Below are 17797 nucleotides of genomic sequence, written 5' to 3'. Positions count from 1 at the left end.
TAGATCAAAGGTGTCCACTTTACAACACTAAATGTCCTCCCTGTAGCTTTCAGTAGTCCTCTTGTTCCCTGAGTAGCTGTAGCATCAAACTGAACAGAAACAGAAGGATTTGATCATTTGTTGAACTGTTTTGCCTTCATTACTTCTGGAAATGCTGCGGTGAGTATTTCATGTTACTGTAGATGACAGAAATTAGGTTTTCTAAGATAGCAGTAGTGTGAGTTTCTTGGTGTAGAAAGTCATTTTTAAAGGACCAGAGTTGAGCATCTTGAAGCAACAAACTACATTTCTTTCCATTTCTGAACTTGACTGTGTTATTCTGAATATAAGTGCAACAAGGTTCCTCAGAAGTTTATGTCTCTGCAGGATCTGAAGGATTTTAGTTGCTTTAAACTAAAACATCACAACAGAAATCTTGGTTTATGGGAAATGCAGATTTGTCATGCTGCTTTTTATCAAGTTGGCCTCGAAGAACAAATGAAAAGTCCTCATTAGAGTTGGTCAGTTCCTCTCAGAGACATCAGGTTTTGATTTTCTACATGTAATCAGTCATTTTTAAAACAGCAGAAAGGAGGGTCTGTTTCATTAAAACTGCACGGAAACATTTAGTCAATTTCTTTTATTATTATTGGGACTGATTTATGTTGTGAGCACACTGCTGCTACAACATAGTGTAAGAAAAACGGTTTGAGACTGTTTTTTCAAAAACCATGCGTCAAAAAAAGTGAATACAAATAAAGACGTTTTAACTTTTTTTTTAATTTAAAAGTCACTATTTATCTCAAGCACAGTTTGTTGTGTCACGGTAAACACACCTTGCACTGAGGGATGAGGGGGAAAAGGAGGCTTAAGGCATAAAAATAAGGGAATAATTACATATTGTATATTTTTATTATCATTATGTATCACACGGGACACCAAAAAGATTTACAAAACATGTTATTAGTATTATTACTATTCTTAGACAGAGTGAATGAACAAGATGGTGATGACTAGAAACCAAGATGGTGACGACTAGAAACCAAGATGGTGACGACTAGAAAACCAAGATGGTTACGACTAGAAACCAAGATGGTGACGACTAGAAACCAAGATGGTGACAACTAGAAACCAAGATGGTGACGACTAGAAACCAAGATGGTGACGACTAGGAACTAAGATGGTGACGACTAGAAACCACGATGGTGACGACGAGAAACCAAGATGGTGACAACTAGAAACCAAGATGGTGACGACTAGAAACCAAGATGGTGACGACTAGAAACTAAGATGGTGACGACTAGAAAACCACGATGGTGACGACGAGAAATCAAGATGGTGAAGACTAGAAACCAAGATGGTGACGACTAGAAACCAAGATGGTGACGACGAGAAACCAAGATGGTGACGACTAGAAACTAAGATGGTGACAACTAGAAAACTAAGATGGTGACGACGAGAAACCAAGATGGTGACGACTAGAAACCAAGATGGTGACGACGAGAAACCAAGATGGTGACGACTAGAAACCAAGATGGTGACAACTAGAAACTAAGATGGTGACGACTAGAAACCAAGATGGTGACAACTAGAAACTAAGATGGTGACGACTAGAAACCAAGATGGTGACAACTAGAAACTAAGATGGTGACGACTAGAAACCAAGATGGTGACAACTAGAAACTAAGATGGTGACGACTAGAAACCAAGATGGTGACAACTAGAAACTAAGATGGTGACGACTAGAAACCAAGATGGTGACAACTAGAAACTAAGATGGTGACGACTAGAAACCAAGATGGTGACAACTAGAAATTAAGATGGTGACGACTAGAAACCAAGATGGTGACAACTAGAAACTAAGATGGTGACGACTAGAAACCACGATGGTGACGATTAGAAACCAAGATGGTACGACTAGAAACTAAGATGGTGACGACTAGAAACCAAGATGGTGACGACTTGAAAACAAGATGGTGACAACTAGAAACCAAGATGGTGACGACTTGAAACCAAGATGGTGACAACTAGAAACCAAGATGGTGACGACTAGAAACCAAGATGGTCACGACTTGAAACCAAGATGGTGACGACTAGAGACCAAGATGGTGACAACTAGAAACCAAGATGGTGACAACTAGTAACCAAGATGGTGACGACTAGAAACTAAGATGGTGACAACTAGAAACTAAGATGGTGACGACTAGAAACCACGATGGTGACGACGAGAAACCAAGATGGTGACGACTAGAAACCAAGATGGTGACAACGAGAAACCAAGATGGTGACGACTAGAAACCAAGATGGTGACGACGAGAAACCAAGATGGTGACGACTAGAAACTAAGATGGTGACAACGAGAAACCAAGATGGTGACGACTAGAAACCAAGATGGTGACGACGAGAAATCAAGATGGTGACGACTAGAAACCAAGATGGTGACAACTAGAAACTAAGATGGTGACGACTAGAAACCACGATGGTGACGACTAGAAACTAAGATGGTGACAACTAGAAACTAAGATGGTGACGACTAGAAACCAAGATGGTGACAACTAGAAACTAAGATGGTGACGACTAGAAACCAAGATGGTGACAACTAGAAATTAAGATGGTGACGACTAGAAACCAAGATGGTGACAACTAGAAACTAAGATGGTGACGACTAGAAACCAAGATGGTGACGACTAGAAACCAAGATGGTGACGACTTGAAAACCAAGATGGTGACAACTAGAAACCAAGATGGTGACGACTTGAAACTAAGATGGTGACAACTAGAAACTAAGATGGTGACAACGAGAAACCAAGATGGTGACGACTAGAAACCAAGATGGTGACGACGAGAAATCAAGATGGTGACGACTAGAAACCAAGATGGTGACAACTAGAAACTAAGATGGTGACGACTAGAAACCACGATGGTGACGACTAGAAACTAAGATGGTGACAACTAGAAACTAAGATGGTGACGACTAGAAACCAAGATGGTGACAACTAGAAACTAAGATGGTGACGACTAGAAACCAAGATGGTGACAACTAGAAACTAAGATGGTGACGACTAGAAACCAAGATGGTGACAACTAGAAATTAAGATGGTGACGACTAGAAACCAAGATGGTGACAACTAGAAACTAAGATGGTGACGACTAGAAACCAAGATGGTGACAACTAGAAACTAAGATGGTGATGACTAGAAACCAAGATGGTGACGACTAGAAACCAAGATGGTGACGACTTGAAAACCAAGATGGTGACAACTAGAAACCAAGATGGTGACGACTTGAAACCAAGATGGTGACGACTAGAAACCAAGATGGTGACGACTAGAAACCAAGATGGTGACGACTAGAAACCAAGATGGTGACGACCAGAAACCAAGATGGTGACGACCAGAAAATATAGATGTTAATTTAGTTAATTGAATTTAGTTATTATATTGTATTCAAAGATTCTAATGAAATTCTAATGCACTTGAAAGCACCATGACCTTCAGAGATACCTGGCGGTGAGAAAAACGTTATTAAATAAATTAAAAACGTTTTAAAACCACGTCCCCTCTTCGTTGAACTGTTGTAGTACACACCAAAAATAGATGTTATATGTAGAAATATTCTCCTCAGGCACTCTGCTGTGCTGCTGATGCTGATATTGCTCTCGCAGTATTCATAAATCAGGGTTTGGAGCTTAATCTGTTCTCCTGTCTCTCTCAGATAAAGACCGGATGACGAGGAGGAAGAGCTACGTGGACACCATCTCTCTGCAGGTGGACATCATCTCCAACATCCTGCCTGACAAGGTCCGTCTACACGCTATAATTATTAACATTATTAATTATCTTTTATTATTATTTTAAATTACTTTTATCTGAATTTTTTATGTATTTATTGTATTATTTTTGTATTATTGTAAAAAATGTTTTTATTACTTTTATACCTTTTTTTTTAATGTGTCTGTTCTTCATTATTTTGGCTTTTTCCTTTATTTTTTGATTATTATTTATTTTGTATTGAAGGCCAACGATGATGCATGTTTCTTTGTTTTTTTTTCTTTGTGCCGTATGTTAAAAAAACATTTGTTATAAGTCGATAATATTAGTAATAGTATTTAATTAAAGATGTACCTTTTTTTTCTTTATCCTGAAACTGGATGACTAACAGGAGGGCTTCCTCTGTATAAACTATGCCTTCTTCCCTCCCACTGCTACTAATTGAGTTTGTTTGTCGGATGTTTTAATTGTTTAATGGTTGAAATAGAAGAATCAATAATAAATCAAAGAAAAAATTATTAAAATATAGAAAAACGTTTAACAAAAGTTAAAAAGAAGACATTTCCGTAAATAAGACGGAGGTTGTAGTATTTTTTAAAGTGTATTATTCAGGGTATGTTCATCAGATGTCATCCTCATTTGTTTAAATCTAATCTGTGTTTTATTTCCTCTAGTCCCAGCTGGCCGAGGAGATCACGTTCGAGACGCTGAAGAAAGCCATCGGTGAGTTTCAGAGACTTTCTCCTTAAACCTCGTCCCTCCTGTTCTGCTGAAATCCCTCCCAGATTACAAAGGAAATGTATTGGCTTTCGTCTGGAGCTCCTTCGTCCTGGATTATTGCAAAAGTTGATTTGTGAAGCCCCCTGAGACGAATGTGTTGTGATATCGGGCTATATAAATACATTTGAATTGAATTGAATTGAATCCTCCATGTTTGTTCGTCCTCAGACACGACGGGGGTGGAGGAGCAGGAGCGGGAGAAGAGGCGTCAGCTGATGGAAAAGTTCCAGAAAGCTCCGTTTGAAGAGATCGCCGCTCACTGCGAGTCCAAGGTGAGACAAACCAGAACCCAGTTCCATGAGCCACCCTTCATACCTCTAATCTACTGTGGAGTTAAACATTGGAGCTTTTAAAATGTTGTGAAGTTAACTATGGCTCATTTCTTCATGCAGGCGAACTTGTTGCACGACCGTCTGGCTCAGATCTTTGAACTAACCATCAGGTCAGCCATCTTTTTGTTTACCTTTGTTACCATGCATAGACACGTGGTTTACTAGCTGAACATGGAGAGTAACACATCTCTGTAGTCCTGTGTGCTTTCAGTTAGGACATTTAAAGACAAACATGTGTCCCCTCTTCTTCATGTCTCTTCTTCATCAACATGTGTCCCCTGTTCTTCATGTCTCTTCTTCATCAACATGTGTCCCCTCTTCTTCATGTCTCTTCTACATCAACATGTATCCCCTCTTCTTCACGTCTCTTCTACATCAACATGTGTCCCTTCTTCTCCATGTCTCTTCTACATCAACATGTGTCCCCTGTTCTTCATTTCTCTTCTTCATCAACATGTGTCCCCTGTTCTTCATGTCTCTTCTTCATCAACATGTGTCCCCTGTTCTTCATTTCTCTTCTTCATCAACATGTGTCCCCTGTTCTTCATGTCTCTTCTTCATCAACATGTGTCCCCTCTTCTTCATGTCTCTTCTACATCAGCATGTGTCCCCTGTTCTTCATGTCTCTTCTTCATCAACATGTGTCCCCTCTTCTTCATGTCTCTTCTACATCAACATGTGTCCCCTCTTCTTCATGTCTCTTCTACATCAACATGTGTCCCCTCTTCTTCATGTCTCTTCTACATCAACATGTGTCCCCTCTTCTTCATGTCTCTTCTACATCAACATGTGTCCCCTCTTCTTCATGTCTCTTCTACATCAACATGTGTCCCCTCTTCTTCATGTCTCTTCTACATCAACATGTGTCCCCTCTTCTTCATGTCTCTTCTACATCAACATGTGTCCCCTCTTCTCCATGTCTCTTCTACATCAACATGTGTCCCCTCTTCTTCATGTCTCTTCTACATCAACATGTGTCCCCTCTTCTTCATGTCTCTTCTACATCAACATGTGTCCCCTCTTCGTCATGTCTCTTCTACATCAACATGTGTCCCCTCTTCTCCATGTCTCTTCTACATCAACATGTGTCCCCTCTTCTTCATGTCTCTTCTACATCAACATGTGTCCCCTCTTCTTCATGTCTCTTCTACATCAACATGTGTCCCCTCTTCTCCATGTCTCTTCTACATCAACATGTGTCCCCTCTTCTTCATATCTCTTCTACATCAACATGTGTCCCCTCTTCTTCATGTCTTCTCTACATCAACATGTGTCCCCTCTTCTTCATGTCTCTTCTACATCAACATGTGTCCCCTCTGAGATTCTCTCTCTTTTTGATCCATTTCTATAAAAACCTGTCTGAAAATGAGCTGATCAGATTTTGGCCACTTGATGATGTCATAACGATGTTTTCTCTTGTGTAACCATTAGCCAATCAGCAACCAAGGTAACCCCCCCCCCCCCCCCCTTATCACCTGAATCTCCTCCTAGAGCTCCATTGAGTTCTTTGTAACCAAATGTCTCTCAGAGGGGCATGGGGAGGGGCTCCTTATTTTCATCTAAAGTAACAGACAGAGAATCAGCCCTTTGGAAACAGGGCTGAAACAGAGGGGATTATGGGTAATGCTGCAATGATCTGTTTGGTGTTTCAGCCAATCAGAGACAGGTTCTGTATATATCTGAGACCCGGGGTATATTGATGAGAAACAGTATGATAGTAGACCTTTAAAGGTTCAGGAAGCCATGTATTTATCAAGTGAGTTTATGTTACTTCTATAACGTTCCCCCCTCTCTCCTCCACAGACCCCCCCCCAGCCCTTCAGGGGTTGTCTCCATTTCCTCCGGACACAATCAGTCCGTCCCCGTCTACGAGATGAAGTTCCCCGATCTGTGTGTGTACTGATCTCACACACACACACACACACACACACACACACACACACACACACACACACACACCACACACACACACACACACACACAGCGATATATCAGCAAACTGCTAAGGAAGAACTACACACTCTGTACTGTCGTTTCCTCAGACCAGCACAGTGTCGCACAAAATACAGAAAAAAACTTTAATCTGAAAATCCACACAAAGCTCAGTTTATAATCTCCAGTTAGTTTGAAAGCCTCTGAATTGAAAGCGGTACAAAAAATAACACAATTCTGCTCAAGTCTACTTTAAAAACTTGGATTTTCTGATTGCTGATTTTCTGCATTTTGTTGCCTAGCAACCCTGAAGCTAAACTAATAATAAGAGTCACGAAGAACAAACTAAAGCCACCATCTTCCACTCCTTAGTGTTTAGATGCTGAGACATGCCACGATCAAAGGCTTCCCACCTTGTACATACGCTGTAGGGTAAATCAATCACTCGTTACACGGATAGAACCACTTTAAATCTTAGAAACGTGCGTCTAGTGTTAGCTGTGATGCTAATTCTCCAGAGCCAGCTTCTACGTATCTGTTCTCATGTCTCACAAATAAACCTAAATGTTAAATATATCAGTTTTCAGAACTGAATTAACTTGTGCTAGAAGGTAGATTAGATCTTAAGCTCTGAAAAGGTAATCCATGCACCTGAAACAGGCTTCAAGACGCAGCTAAGTTTCACCGGAGGAAACTGAAATCGAGAGCAATACTAATGACGTGGTGAGAGTTTGTTTTTAAAAACTGTTCAGGACAAACGGCTCGCTCATAGTTGGTGATTTCCCTCTTTCTGTAGTGTCTTATAAATCAAGCCATTATGTCAATGGTCTGAAAGGGCCAACAAAAGGTCTTAAAAATATCACTTTGGAACCCTTGCTCCTATTGGCTAGCGCTCCAACACATTGTACTTGGTAGGCTAAGGGGCGGGACATCTTTAAGTGGTTGACCAATCACAACAGAGCGAAAAAAATGATTAAAAAGGTGCCGAAAAATCAAAAATCCCGTTGATTTTTCTTTCAAACTTTGATCCTAAATCCACCGAAAGATGATTTTTAGGTTTAGATTTGTTTCCTGTTTTGTACAGAATGAAATGGTGAAAGATGGAAAAATGGGATGGAAAGTGAGTGAAGGAGACGAGGAAGAGGCCGTTGGTGTCGGGATGTTTTGTGATTTGATCGAGTGCGTTTCAGATGGTTTGGGAAGTTAAAGGATGTGGAATCACCAACATGAGCTGGAGCATTTGATCTCTAACAGGAAGTCAGTCTTCTTCAGGATCAGTTTGAGAGTCTGTTTCCACCTGGTGTGAAATCATCTGTATCTGTACGTCAGGAACGATACATGTTAGAGCAGCAGAACACAGTTTGCAGTCACAGCTGTTTTAATCAGACTTCTGTGGTTCTGGGTATGGTTTCTTCTATCATGAAACGTGGCGTATTCAACGCTTCTGGGTTCACAACAGGACTCTGTGAGCTGGCACATCTGAGGCTCCTAAATGTTGATGATGCATGATGGGAAAGTGTGCATCGTGCAAGCTGATTGGCTCTTTAATATGGGGGTAAAAGAAAACAACAGGAAACTTTGACAGCTTTTACAAGTAACATTTCAGAGTTCATCTCAAATGAATTGTTCCATGTAGTGTCAGCGAAGTCTTGTCCTCAGTCAGTCAGACAGCAGGCCTTCATTTCAGAGCCATAAATGTCGCTAAAAAGCCGAAATAATCTTGTTTTAAAACGTGTGAAAATCAAACTACAATCCCATATTATTTACAGACTTGCTTCGTCCGACACATGGTAGATACCAATTATAATTATTGCTGCAATTAACGTAAGAAACCCCACTTCTTCAGTGAGTCAAAGTCCAGTAACAGTGTGTGAACATCCATGGGGTCTTTTGCCAAAAATGTAAAGAAATAAAGGCAAAAATACGAGGAAATAAGGCCTTTAAAAGTTTAGCTTTACAAGTTATTCAACATCCAATCTGGTTCATTTAGAAGTGAGAGAAGGAGTCTTTTTGGGAGCTGTAGTTCAAATGAATAAAAGCACGACAGCAGGCAGTTAAAAGTTGGGTTTCATAGTTAAATCTCAAATTAGATCTGGTCCGATAGTCGTCACATGACCCTTATCTTAACTCTTTTGCAGCATTAATGGAACATCACTTTGTACGTTCACCTAAATGCAGCGTGGAGATCATGATTCAGCTTTTAAAAGTTGAGTTTATGACTTAAAAAGCTATCAATTTTGATCCTTTTGGTTTAAAAACAGTTATGTTTCTGACTCTCCTGATAAGTGGGGTGTAGTTGCATTAAAGAGCATGACTATCCACTAAAAAGAAGAAGGACAGAAACTTCTAAAAGGTGATTTTCACACTTAATTTCTAACCAAATTTGGTCGGTTTCCAAGCAATAAAGTAATAATAATAATAATAATAATGGATTACATTTTTTATTAGAGCACTTTTACAGGTGCTCAAAGCGCGTTACACATATTAGACATGTAAGAGTCATTACTGTGGACATTACCCACAGTGTCTTGCCCAAGGACACAACGGCCTGACGCAGTGGCGGCCGAGGCGGGATTCAAACTGGAGTTCACCAACGCCCCTTGATCTGATGACCAACGCTCTAACCACTGCGACAAAACCGCCCCAAAGTAGTCCCTCTTTGGCTGATTTGAAGGTTTGAGGTCAGATCGTGCTTCAGATACAGGTGTGTGTTTAATACCAGGTTCAAACAGAGTCTTTGTTCTGCAGACGAAGCCAAATAAACGTATGAGTGGTTTGAAGTGAGTTTACCTGCAGAGTCCTCCAACGAGAGAAAGAGCCTCAAACAAATGAAGAAAGCCTTTTGTATTCCCCGTGTATAAAGCCCGCCCTCCAGACGCATCAAAGTGATTCTATCTTTTAGAAATCCACGCTGCTTACCGTCATGCAAACTCATATCATAGCGCCACGTTAAAAACATGCATCATGTGAACGAGCTGCGCGATATCACGCTAACTTTCAAATCCGACTTTTCTCCGAGGTGATCACAAAGAAGCCAGCGCAGTGCACACGTCACTGATTTCACTCTGGAGGAAAGTCCGGCTGGTTTTAGCTGGAGTTATTTCTTTAGGAATGCGTCGTTATTATAGCGCTGTTTCATATATATTTTTGTACATGTTATGCATCACGTGCGGTCACACTGTTGCCGGGTAGAGATTCAGAGAGAGGGAGATTTATTCTGCAGATCACATTTATCCAGATGACGATGAACGCTGATCTGTTTTCATTTTAAATGACATTTGTTTATTGAAGATGACGGTTCAGGGTTTCAATGTGGTGGTGGGAGAAAACATCCCATTCACACTTCCTTTCTTTGTCTTATCCATCGCATCATTTCAATATGCTGACTCACTAACACATATTATATCTATGGTCAGTTATTTTTGCAGGAGTTCTTATTATCTGTGCTTATTTGAGCATTTCAATTGTGTTTTTTTGCACGGAAGTTGCAGCTCCAGATGTCAAAGTATTCAATATTAAAGCTTTAAATTCACTTATTTTTGCAAAGCCAGTTTCACATGTTTACTATTCTGCTCACGAGGGAATATCTGCGTTTTTAAAAAACTACTTTATTTAAAAAGAGAACGGACATTTCTTAAAACTGCTTCCACCCTTTTGTTTATTTTCCAGCGGCTACAGTATTCAGATGACATGTAAATGCATTTAGAGTCGTAAGGTTTATTTCAGAGCCTTTTATGTCCTTTAAATGCAAAAACAATTTAGTTCCCGTTGTTTAATCCGACAGATATTTAGAGTTAGTTGCACGATAAACACTTAGCTCACAAAGACACAAAGATCATGCCTTGATTAAAAGTTGTGCTCTATTAAATTGGCTGTAATCTGAATTTGACACCGTCTCTAATTGAGTGAATCTGAGCTGCAACTTCTAGTCAGTAAATAAAAAAAGGTGTAATAATAATAAAGTATAAATCTGATGCAGGAGGCGATCAGTCTGTGAATCTACTTTTGATAAAGCACCTTTAATGGACTTAGCTCATTTAGACGGTGTGAAGTGTGTTGATGAAATGAAACGCTGAACATTAAGCGTCATAATGAAATATGGTGTTTGCACTTTGATCACTGTGTTCTGGTACTATAGCAAAATACATCGCACAGATTCATGTCGGTACGGTTTGATCATTCGAGGTATTTTCTCTCATATCGTTCAGTCTGTTGTATCCATGAAGAAATAATAAAAAATATAATGAAGAAAAAAGTCTGTTCTTACGAGTTATTGAAGTTACTTTGAAGGTTTTCCTTCGCCTGTAGTGTGTTATAAAGGTTTTAGTGCATGTAAATGGTCTGCTAAGGTTAAAATCTCAAAGTTCAGGTCATAGTGACATCACTACTTAACACTCATGCTCCTATTGGCTATCGCTCCAACACATTGTACGTGAAAGGCGTCTCAGAATTCGGATTTTTTACTGAAAATCTCAAAATTGGGATTATCCAAATTATGACTTTTTCTAAAAATCTCAAAATTATGCAAAGGCTAAAATCCCAAAGTTCCGGAAATAGTGACATCACTACTTAACACTCATGCTCCTATTGGCTATCACTCCAACACATGGTACGTGAAAGGCTTCTCAAAACTCTGGCTGACTGAAAATGTCAAAATTCAGACCTTTTTTTTTAAGATTTCAAAATGATGACTTTTTCTAAAAGTTTCAAAATTATGACTTTATACTAAAAATCTCTAAATTCTGACTTTTTTCTGAAAATCATTAAATTATGACTTTTTCAAAAAATCTCAAAATGATGCAAAGTCTAAAATCCCAAAGTTCCGGACATAGTGACATCACTACCTAACTCTCATGCTCTTATTGGCTATCACTCCAACACATTGTACGTGAAAGGCTTCTCAGAATTCTGACTTTTTACTGAAAATCTCAAAATTCTGACTTTTTTTTTAATATCTAAAAATTCTGAAGATTTCAAAATTATGACTTTTTAAAAAATCTCAAAATAATGATTTCTTTCCTGAAAATCACAAAGTATTTTAGAGCATAGTTAAAAAAATTAATAATCAGTTTTTTCTCTGGGAAGTTCCACTGTTGAGGCTGAAGTAATCATATTCTTCATATCAATGAATCTATTGGTGATCAAATTAAATATTTTTCTATCAACACTCAACATTTATAACGTCTTTGTTTCTGTTGTTGTTTGAAGGGAAATGCCACAGCTTTTATTTCATTTCTTTTTTATTTAAAATCATGTGAAGAAAACCTGAAAATCAAAGTAAACATTTTATTTATTTTAACGTATTTTTCTGAAATGTACAACTTGTAATTGTCAACAAAAACCTCTGAAAAACATAATCATAATTCTTCCCAAAGCTGCCGTTAGAAGAGAGAAACACTTCTAGACTCCCTCTTCCTCTTCCTATCCTTCATCTTCCTCTTCTTCTCCTCCCCCCTCCTCCTCTTCCTCCGCCGGTCGCTGCGCTGTGATTGGCTGTTGGTTGCTGTTCTGTCCTGTGATTGGCCGGTGGTTGTGTGACGGCGGTGCTTTGCTCTCTCCACTGGATGGAGGAAGAGTAGTGAAAGAAAAAAAATGAGGAAGATGAGGAGGATTCTTCGGCTTCTCGTTTTGCTTCATGTTCCAGTTTTCATCGCTGCAGAGAAAAAGGTTTTGAACATTTATTAGAACAAGTTCCTTGACAGTGAGTCTCACACAACATGGTACGCAGATACAATATCATATCATTATATACAACAACAAAAATATATATAATATAATCAAAAAGTACAATATAATAGTAATTATCAACAAAGCATAATAAATATAACAAATATAGAGTCCAATTAGAGCATGGGTCGGCAACAGGTGGCCCGCCAGCACACTAAATCATTCAAAAGTAATGTTTACAAAGGATATCAAAACATTGCCAACCAAATCGGAGAAGCAGCTTGATCATGGAGGGCGAGGGGTGGCGGTGCATATGCTGCCTCCCCAGTTGGCAGCTTTGTTTTGAAAAAAAGGTTGTGGCTCATCGGACATTTATGAGAGAAAATCCCTAATGTCCGAGTGCAAGGAAACGCAGCACAAGCCGCGAGCCTTGTAACCCCTCCCCCGGCCCTGGCGCGAGCATGGACAAGTGATTGAAGGTGATTTCATTTGAACTGGACGGCGCAAAACGAGAAGCGTTTTAAAAGATAAGCCTGTTCAAATACAGATAATAGCCCTGGCTTTTAACATGGGGCTGAAATGGGGCTAGAGAGGACGAGTCTCCCTTTGGGCAGGTCCAGCCAGAGGCTCTGGCCTTTCATTATGCTCTGGCCTGCCATCTAGTGGCTCAGAAAGAAATTGTCCCAAGGCTAAACTTACTTGCCAACCTCTGAATTAGAGGCGTATACCTTACAACAGGTGACCATTTCTCTAAATACACTTCCATCTTGAGTTGTCGTTTCGCTGTTACATTTTCGAAAAGAGGTATCTTTAGTTATTTCATGTGTTTCAGGAGTTTTACGAATAATAGGTCTATTTAGAACAAACTAAAGGAGTGCACAGTATTTGTAGGAAACACCAGAAGAACTGAGAAGATCATGTCATGGGAACCGTTGTATTTAAGGTTTCTTTGTTTTGTTTCACTCACAATATACATCGCAGAGACTCTGAACTAACGTCAAAATGTGAAGCGGAATTAGAACATGCACGCTATTAAGATAAGATAAGATAAGATGGACCTTTATTAACCCTGTGGGGAACTTCATTAGTTTTAAAAGCAACAGGGTGAGACTAAAAAACAGCACAGATTCACACAAGATGAATAAAATTAAAGATAAAATGAAAATGATATACAGGTAAGAAACTGTTACAATAAGAAATGAATGAAATGAACATGTACACATATTTGAGTCATATATACATATTCAATATATGTACATGTCTGTATGCTGGTTATTGTGTAAACAGTGTGTATTTGATGTACGGTACTTGTGTTACCCCGGACACACCTTCATAACTCTACTTATATTACCCTATTCATCTCAATGTTACGATGGAAGTCTCAACCTTTTGATCCTCAGGAAGCGAAGGGAGACATTTGTAAAATTACTATTATTATTTTTTTAATTTTTTTTATTACCAAGGAAATGGGGAATCAGAAAACAAGCTGTATGTGATGGTTGATATGAAAGTCACTGTTTGAAGGAAAATTGACGCCGTACACGATTTGTATCGTTGTCTTGTAATGTACTGTCGAATGTCATGTTTTATGTTATTTGTGGACCCCAGGAAGATTGGCTGTTGTTATGCACCAGCTAATGGGGATCCTAATAAACTCATCCCACCTAGCATCTAATAAGTAATAAGTTTCTTCAGGAAGTAGTTCAGAGAGTGAGGGGTGTGGTTTCAGAGGATAGATTTAGAGAGGCCACGTTGTGTTATATGTGTTTCTTTTGTTTGGCACAATCTCCTTTGTCTCCTCCTCCCTTAAAGAACATTTGTTGGCAGTATTCTTTGTTCAAAAGGAATAAACATGTTGGTTAACGTTCACAGCCTGTGACCTCAGATGTTCATAGACATATCTACACTGTAGCTTTGAACCAATGACATTAAAAGCCTTGAATCTTGAATCTACTGTCCTCACGTCCCCTAGACCTCAGTGGGGACGTAACAGTCAGCTTTTCAGCATTCACACCGCAACTTCTTCAAGAACTGCATTGTTTTGTTTGAACTGAGAGACAGAACATTTACGATGTGACCGCTCACCTGTTCTGGCCTCTTGGAGGAGTCGTGTTTTTATCCGTAGATGTCTCCCGACCTCCTTCAGGTTTCTCCCTGATGACGTCATCAGAGTTTCCCCCCTGGCTCTCCTCACTCTCCTCGCTCTCCCCGCTGGACTGAGATGAAAGCTGTGGGTTGGGGGGCCGTGTGGGCCGCCGGCAGGGGGGCTCGGGTCCTCGGCACTGAGCCGCCGGGAGGCTTTGGTTAAAGTGAGCGAACGCCATACACTCCGCCGTGGTTTTATCACACACACACTGCAGTTTATCACACACAGACACGCCCTGACCTGAGGAGAGACGAGTTTCATTATTGATCATGTTTACCTTGTTTCAATATAAGAAGTACTCAGATCCTTGAATTGAGTAAAAGCAGAAATAGTTATAGGTAAAAGTACTGTACCCTAGTACTTTTACTATCGTTACACTTTAAAGGTCTCCTATTTTACTGTTTTTAGGCACATGGCATAGGTCTCAGATACAAATATATAAAAAACATGTCTATGATGTGTTTTGCTCAAAATACCAAACAGATCAACCATTCTAGCCTCATCCCCCTCTATTTCAGCCCTGTTACTAAAGTGCTGATTCTGGGTCCGTAGCTTAATTCTCAGCTAAGTTCTGCCGTGAAGAAACTCCATATCATGTTCCAAACCACATCAAGGATTCTCTCTGAAACAGGATGGAGCTCAAACTCTTTTTCTCTCTCAGGTTCACCACAAGGTGAGTTCCTTTTTATTTCCTGCTTCTTCACACACACTCTCTCCAGCACAGGTTAGCTCTGAGTGTTAGCATGCTAATGTAAACACAGACTATATTTAGTTTATTATACGGTTACATGCCACTTTACAGAAGCATATTAAACTACATGTCCACAATGCATCTCATTTTGTGCACACTGAAGAGACGTAGTTATTACCCTACCCGATAACAATCCAATGCAAAGGCAATAATGTAATATAATACATTATGTTATATATATTATATCTGTATATTTCTATAGTATTACAGTTACAACTGGCCTTTTGAGTGCAACCATAATGGTGATGTGGCCCACGATGAAATCGAGTTCGACCCCCCTGTTTTAAACAATGAAGGACTTTTGCAAAAGAGTCTACAGCGTGGGATTAGTACTTTTACTTCAGTCGAGGATCTGAATACTGTAACACATTAAAGTGCTTTACTCACAGCGAGGCTTCCCCCCCTCACAGGAAACCTGAGCGCTGAGCTTCCTCTCCGGACTGCAGCCCATCGAGCTGATCTGCTTCAGACAGCAGTGATGGAAGAAGCAGCACCTGAGGAGGAGGAGGAGGAGGAGGAGGAGGAGGAGGAGGAGGAGGAGGAGGAGGAGGAGGAGGAGGAGGAGGAGTTTAAACATCTTTCACATTGTTCTGGGACTTTGTTAGCTTTCATGAAAGAATCAGTGTGAGTTAGAGTGGTACTGGGATGTTGTATTTCTTTATTGGACCCTGAAGGCAGCATCTCCCTGGTCCAATGGGATTTCTCCATTTGGTTTTGGAATGTGACAGGAATAGGAATCAGAAACAGGTTTATTACCAGGTATGTTGACACGTACGAGGAATTTGATTTGGTGTCGTGGTGTACATAAAAGTAAACTAAAAATGAATAGAGAACTATTTTAATGAAACTATAATAATATTAAAAAAGAATACAGAATACAAAAAATATAGCAGGACTTACATTGAAATAGAATGGAATAAAATATGTGCAGTAATACAAAAAAAATATATATCAACGCCACCCTTTTGGGGTTTTGGACTCATTCCAGTGTAAAGTTAGTTTCTTGCAGTTTGTTTCTGTTTATTAACACTGCCGCCCCCTCCTCACCTGTCCAGCTGGTCCTGAGGCTGCCCCCCCCCTCCTTCCTGTCCACAGTAGCAGCCGTACATCTCGTACTCGTGGGGGCATCGTCCGGTCAGACAGTGAAGCATTTCCCCCAGAGCAGGAAGCTCCCGATGGGTCGCCCCCCCGCTGCCGTACAGCGTGAAGGAGTGGCTGCACTCTGAAGGGGACGATATGAAAAACACTCAACTTAAAGCGTCCTTTTAGAGAGAAATGAGGCCAAAGACATGCAGCTCCTCTGGCGTACCTTTGCTCTCCGGCTGCAGCGGGACGTCAGTCAGACCGATGGACTCCAGCAGAGACCAGGCGAAGGACGGCATCGTCCTCTTCCTCACCTCCAAGTCTGCAGAGAAACAGTCAGGATACACTTCACTTAATGCAGCATCAGAAGACAGGATGACCAGAAGAAGACCAGAAGACAGGATGACCAGAAGAAGACCAGAAGAACCCGAACAAAAAAACAGAAGAACTAAAAGAATCAAAAGAACTAGAAGAACCAGAAGAACCAGAAGAATCAGAAGAACCAGAAGAACTAGAATAATCAGAAGAACCAGAAGAACTAGAAGAACTAGAAGAATCAGAAGAACCAGAAGAATCAGAAGAACTAGAAGAACCAGAAGAACTAGAAGAATCAGAAGAACAAGAAGAATCAGAAGAACTAGAAGAATCAGAAGAACCAGAATAATCAGAAGAACTAGAAGAACCAGAAGAACCAGAAGAACCAGAAGAACTAGTAGAACCAGAAGAATCAGAAGAACTAGAAGAACCAGAAGAACCAGAAGAATCAGAAGAACTAGAAGAACCAGAAGAATCAGAAGAATCAGAAGAACTAGAAGAACCAGAAGAACTAGAAGAACCAGAAGAATCAGAAGAACTAGAAGAACCAGAAGAACCAGAAGAACTAGTAGAACCAGAAGAACTGGTAGAACCAGAAGACCCAGAAGAACCAGAAGAACTAGAAGAATCAGAAGAACTAGAAGAATCAGAAGAACTAGAAGAATCAGAAGAATCAGAAGAACTTGAAGAATCATTAGAACTGGTAGAACCAGAAGAACTAGAAGAACCAGAAGAAGAATGAAACCAGTCTTCTGTTTATGTTTTAACTTTAACTCTACCATCCATATCTCTCTCCGGAGAGCTGTCTGTTTTCTCCTCTTCCTCACATGGAGCTTCCTCTTTCTTCTCCGGCTGCTCCTCCTCCTCAGATTCAGCCTCAGTGGTGGTCCTGATGGAGGAGGTGTGAGATGATGGAGGTCTGATGGAGGAGGTGTGAGATGATGGAGGTCTGATGGAGGAGGTGTGAGATGATGGAGGTCTGGTGGAGGAGGTGTGAGATGATGGAGGTCTGATGGAGGAGGTCTGAGATGATGGAGGTTTG

At 40.2% G+C, this 17797-nt stretch overlaps 2 protein-coding genes across 3 annotated transcripts; one reads left to right on the top strand and one right to left on the bottom strand.

The window, feature by feature from the left end:
• The first annotated feature begins 3303 nt into the window (after positions 1–3303).
• efr3a (EFR3 homolog A) lies at positions 3304–11048 on the top strand. Of its 2 annotated transcripts, XM_079652028.1 has the most exons (7): positions 3304–3343; positions 3694–3779; positions 4424–4472; positions 4698–4801; positions 4922–4971; positions 6665–6799; positions 6845–11048. In XM_079652028.1, exons 1-6 carry the CDS (start codon positions 3319–3321, stop codon positions 6762–6764), a joined length of 414 nt encoding a protein of 137 aa, XP_079508154.1. In that variant the 5' UTR covers positions 3304–3318; the 3' UTR covers positions 6765–6799; positions 6845–11048. The 2 variants fall into 2 exon arrangements, with proteins under 2 accessions (XP_079508154.1, XP_079508153.1); XM_079652027.1 differs by having other exon boundaries at positions 6665–11048.
• Positions 11049–12002: 954 nt separating this feature from the next.
• LOC307019785 (uncharacterized protein) lies at positions 12003–17712 on the bottom strand. Its single transcript, XM_079650890.1, has 6 exons — positions 17535–17712; positions 16667–16762; positions 16405–16579; positions 15745–15851; positions 14546–14846; positions 12003–12446 (listed from the first exon to the last, which is right to left on the bottom strand). The coding sequence occupies exons 1-6, from the start codon at positions 17539–17541 to the stop codon at positions 12215–12217; spliced, it is 918 nt and encodes a 305-aa protein (XP_079507016.1). The 5' UTR covers positions 17542–17712; the 3' UTR covers positions 12003–12214.
• Between the last annotated feature and the right edge of the window lie 85 nt (positions 17713–17797).

Source organism: Notothenia rossii (assembly GCF_949606895.1).
Source record: "Notothenia rossii genome assembly, chromosome: 9".
Taxonomy (NCBI): Eukaryota; Metazoa; Chordata; class Actinopteri; order Perciformes; family Nototheniidae; genus Notothenia; species Notothenia rossii.
This window is presented reverse-complemented; position numbering and strand designations above follow the sequence as displayed.